Below are 5,135 nucleotides of genomic sequence, written 5' to 3' on the forward strand. Positions count from 1 at the left end.
TAAAATAGAATATGGCTATCTTCTGAAATTCAGATTTTGAAAAGAATAGAATGGAGTAGAATATAAGACTAGAATAAAAAGAATAGAAAATAATAGAATGGAATAAAAAAAGAATATAATAGAATAAATAAAATAAGAGAATAGAATAAAGAGAATACAATAGAATAGAATACAATAGAATATAACTGTGCTCTGAAATTCAAATTTTGTTTAGAATAAATGTGATTATCAATGTATTACTTTTCTAATGTTGTTCTGTGTCTCCAATCTCAGCATTGATAGTGTGATCTCTGTAACTTACAGTTGTGATGAGATAGCGATCACTCCAATCTCAGTTGGATACCACAGTCAGTGACTCAATCCATAAGACATCTTGTAGATCTTGTGAAGTTTATTCCATAAACAGAGAATCTTACAACAATGAACATTCGATAGGTCAAAAGATCATAATGTGCTCTGCTCCATGACATGAGGCTAGAGCTGCAATGCATTACTGGGAAAGGGGGAGGGGCTATCTATACAGCAAGAACTAAACCAGAGGAAAGGGAGGAGTAGACACAAGATATAGAAAACACTTAAAGGCATATGACAGTCATGTGAAACATTACACATTTGATTCAAATTTTCTGAATTTAGTTGAATAGAATACAATGAATATAACCGTTTTCCAAAATTGGAATGTTGAATAGAATACATCTGAATGCTGATTCGATACTTTTTGAATTATATTTGAATTTTTTTAATTTGAAACAAAACGAAACAAATTCCAAAACCAGAAAATGGAGGGAAATGAAATGATTTCCATAAGGAAGTGACGGAAAAGAAATGTGTTGGTGGTGCACATGTCTAGCCAGGACGGTCCTGCTATGCAGGGCTCCAATACAGAGAGACTTCCCCTCACTTCCTGTCAGGGAAATTGTTGTCAGCAGGACAGGAAGTGAAAGGAAACCATTCTGACAGAGTCCTGGATAGCAGGAAAAACTGACAGGGGCTCTAATCCTTCCACACTCCATCCAAAACTGAAAACACACATTGTGGCTACAGATACACTGGGAAGGTTCCGGCTCCAGGGCTATCATCTCCATCCTGGCTACACTACTTAGGGTGTCACTGACCCAGGACAAGCATGCAGCCAGTGAAGGCGGAACACTCTGACCTCCTGCATGCTTGTTCCTGGTCAGTGACACACTAGGGAGTGAAGTGAGGTTTAGGATGAAGATGACGGCCCCGGAACCTGCAGCTTTCTCCACAAATCACTCCTGTTTCCTGCCCTTCCTCCTATTGGCTGAGTATTGCACCAATCAGATCATCCCCTTTGTGATGTCTCTGGGCGGATCTCTCACTTCTGGCTCCTCCCACATATCTTTATGCAACCTTTCCAAACACATACCCCAGCATGGAGGGGCTGAGTGAAGGTGGTGGTGAAGGTGTGGAGGTGTCGGATCGGGTCACACAGATCATAGAAGGAGATCCGCCCGGCCTCATAATCCAGATCTATCCTGACTCTGGTACTGGAGACACCGCCGGGGAATGGGGTCCAATTACTGTCATGTATCACTGAGTACTCATTACCCCCCAACCACCCCTCCAACCCCCAGGACTTCTTATTATATCCAATCTCTAACTGATCTCCACTCCTGTCTATATTGGGGTAACACATCCCGACTCTCCATAACCGTGACCCCCCAACATCCACGTCCCAGTAATGTCTCCCGGAGGAGAAGCTCTGACTGCTCATCACCTGAGGATAATCCCGGAACCTCTCTGGTGTTTCTGGCCGATTCTGATCTGTTGATGACTTGGATGCTTTTTTCCCGTCATCTGATATATGTAGATGATTACCAGCTGTCCTCATATCCAGTAATATGTCTGTAACCCCCAACACCCCCCGTGTTTGCTGTACAGCCCCAATATTTGGTCCTCCAGTGGGGGAGGGTTGGGGGTCTGGCCTGGGTGGTGGACCATTGATGGGACCTTTGCCCTTTGTAGTAGAATGTGGAGAGACATGTGTGCCTGTACATTTCTGTACATTGACCCCAGACATGATATCAGATAAACCCGTGTGTAATGTGTGTGAGATCCCCCCCACATCCCCATCCCCTCCATCATGGAGGAGGTTCTCATGTCTCTCTCTGTCCTCATCATCTCCATCCTCAGTATCACACAAGTCACCTGTGTCTGACTGCTGTAGGACAGTCAGTGGATCCGTCATGTTACACAGCTCCTCAATGTCCTCCATCTTCCTGGACAGCTCCTCCTTCTTTATTTCCAGATCCTGAATATACTCCAACATGGGACGGGAGACCCGCTCTGCCCAACCGGAGATGTCCCTCAGGACTCTCTTCTCCAGGTCTTCCAGACGTCTCCTGAGGTCTCTGAACAGGGCAGTGACTCTCTTGGTTTCATCATCTGCTTTTCCTTGTACTTTCCTTCTGCGTTCCTGCAGACTCTGGACTCTTTTCTCCATCTCCTCTCTTTCGGTCATCAGTTTCTGCAGAACATTCCTCAGTTTCTGCTTCTTCATCTCAGAGGCCTCCTCCAGAGTCTCCACCTGGTGTCCCCGATGTTCTCCGACCAAACTGCAGGACACACTATACTCCAGCATCTTCTTATGGATGCAGCATTTCCTGTCCTTCAGGGAAGTGGTGGGGTCACACAGGACGTGTTCTGGTGACTTGCTGTGGACTCTCAGGTGGTTGTCACACAGAAAAGCTTCACACATCAGACAGGATTTCACAGCCGGTACAGGAGTGTGAATACAGTAAGTACAGAAGACTCCGGACTCCTCCTGCTCTGGATGGGTAGACTGGAAGTTCTCCACTATGTTACGTAGTGTTATGTTCCTCCTCAGTGCAGGACGTTCCTGGAACTCTTCTCTGCATTCAGGACAGGAATAACCTCCAGACCCCTCCTGTGTATCCAACACACGGCCAATACAGTCCCGGCAGAAGTTGTGTCCACATCTCAGGGTTACAGGATCTGTATAAATGTCCAGACAGACGGAACATTCCAGCTCCTTCCTCAGATCAGAAGACGCCATCGCTGAGAGCAGAAGAGAGAAACGAAAGTGAAAGTCTCTGACACTCCGTATCCAGTGTGACCCATTCTGTACCCTCCTACACGGGGCGAGGTGTACATTCCTACACAGGGGGAGGCTGGGACTGAGACACATAGCTAGAAGGCTCCATGTACACTGGGGGGGGGGGGAGGTGTACATTACTACACAGGGAGAGGCCAGGACTGAGACACATAGCTAGAAGGCTCCATGTACACTGGGGGGGGGGGTGGGGGAGGTGTACATTCCTACACAGGGAGAGACTGGGACTGAGACACAAAGCTAGAAGGCTCCATGCACACTGGGGGGGGGGGGGTGATAACTAGAGATGAGCGGATCGAACATGGCGAAGTGGAATTCGTTTCGAAGATTGGGAAATATTCGATTCGCGCCGAATCCGAAAATTAGCCAAATTCGGATGCGCGAATCGAATTTTCCCAAAAATGGCGGCGACATGTGTGGCGACGGAGCGGGGATCTCTGGGAAGGCGCGCAGACAAGGCGCGCTGACCCATAATGCATTCATTCATGACATGTGATCGCATTAGCCAATCAGCAGCCAGCCAGCACTGTGTAATGGTGGAGCTATAAATCGCGGCCATCTTAGAATTCTCCATTAGCCTCCGGTCATTCAAGAGAGACAGACCTGTCTGTATGAAGGGACAGAGTTAGGGCCACAGAGACTTTAGGGCCACAGAATCGTTACTCAGGGACACAGAATCGTTACTTAGGGACACAGAATTGTTACTCAGGGACACAGAATTGTTACTGAGGGACACAGAATCGTTACTGAGGGACACAGAATTGTTACTCAGGGACACAGAATCGTTACTGAGGGACACAGAATCGTTACTCAGGGACACAGAATTGTTACTCAGGGACACAGAATCGTTACTCAGGGACACAGAATCGTTACTCAGGGACACAGAATTGTTACTCAGGGACAGACACAGAATTGTTACTCAGGGACACAGAATTGTTACTGAGGGACACAGAATCGTTACTCAGGGACACAGAATCATTACTCAGGGACACAGAATTGTTACTGAGGGACACAGAATCTTTACTGAGGGACACAGAATTGTTACTCAGGGACACAGAATTGTTACTCAGGGACACAGAATCGTTACGTTATTTTTGGGGTGCTTATAGAATTAAAGAGTATGTCAGACAACACGCAGAGGAGTGGCAGAGGAGGCAATGTTTCAGGAGCGAGCAGACGTGGCAGCAGAGGAAGGGGTCGAGGCAGCACTAGTCGCAGCCAGAGGCCAGTGCTCCCGGTGTCATCCAGCGGTCGTGTCTCCACCGACAACCCTGCCGTCATCGGTTGGTTGGCTCGGTCATCTTCCTCTTCCCAGGTCACCTCTGACACCTACAGCCAACGGTCGGTGGGTACCACAGACACAACCGGTAGTTGGCATGGCCCGGGACCAAGCCCACTGAAATCACGTGTCCTCTACCTGCCCCTGTCCTTTGGTGTTCCCTCACCAAGCGAAGTATCGCATGCTGTGGGCTCAGCCCCACTGTACAGTGAGGAAGAGCTAACAGAGGGCAGTCAGGAACGGGGGGAGACATCCGCCTCTTCAGCAGCCAGGCGAAGAAGTAAACGTAGCCGTATGTCGACTATGTGGCCAGAAAGTCAAGCGTGGCCAGGGGGCCCATGTTGGGACTACAGCGTTGCGTCAGCATATGCAGCGTCGCCATTCGGTGGCCTGGGAAAACCGTGATAAAGATACGGCGGTTCTGCCTGCCCCAGCCCCCGCTCCATCACCCGCTCCATTACTTGCTCCGTCACCCGACGTCAATCGCCCTCTATCAGCCAGTCAAGGCTCCAACACCTCTGCTGAGGGGAGTTGTCGCTCGTTGGCATCTTCCGCTTGTTCAGATGCTCCTTCTCCTGCTACTCCTCTTCACGGATTCCGTCAGCAGTCTTTCTTGGAATCCGTTTCCAAGAGACAACAGTTTGCGAGCACGCACCCGACGGTGCAGAAGCTGAACGTCCTCCTGTCCAAGTTGCTGGTGCTGCAGTCCCTCCCTTTCCAAGTGGTGGACTCAGCACCTTTTTGAGAAATGATGGCTTG

General features: G+C 48.7%; 1 protein-coding gene across 1 annotated transcript; it reads right to left on the reverse strand.

Annotated features, from left to right (window-relative positions):
* Positions 1-373: 373 nt before the first annotated feature.
* On the reverse strand, positions 374-3,040 carry LOC149449591 (E3 ubiquitin-protein ligase TRIM39-like). Its single transcript, XM_089693050.1, has one exon. The coding sequence runs from the start codon at positions 3,038-3,040 to the stop codon at positions 1,340-1,342; it is 1,701 nt and encodes a 566-aa protein (XP_089549176.1). The 3' UTR covers positions 374-1,339.
* Between the last annotated feature and the right edge of the window lie 2,095 nt (positions 3,041-5,135).

Source organism: Staurois parvus, unplaced genomic scaffold (genome assembly GCF_062004578.1).
Source record: "Staurois parvus isolate SC_StPar_1 unplaced genomic scaffold, SC_StPar_1.0 ptg000611l, whole genome shotgun sequence".
NCBI lineage: Eukaryota > Metazoa > Chordata > Amphibia > Anura > Ranidae > Staurois > Staurois parvus.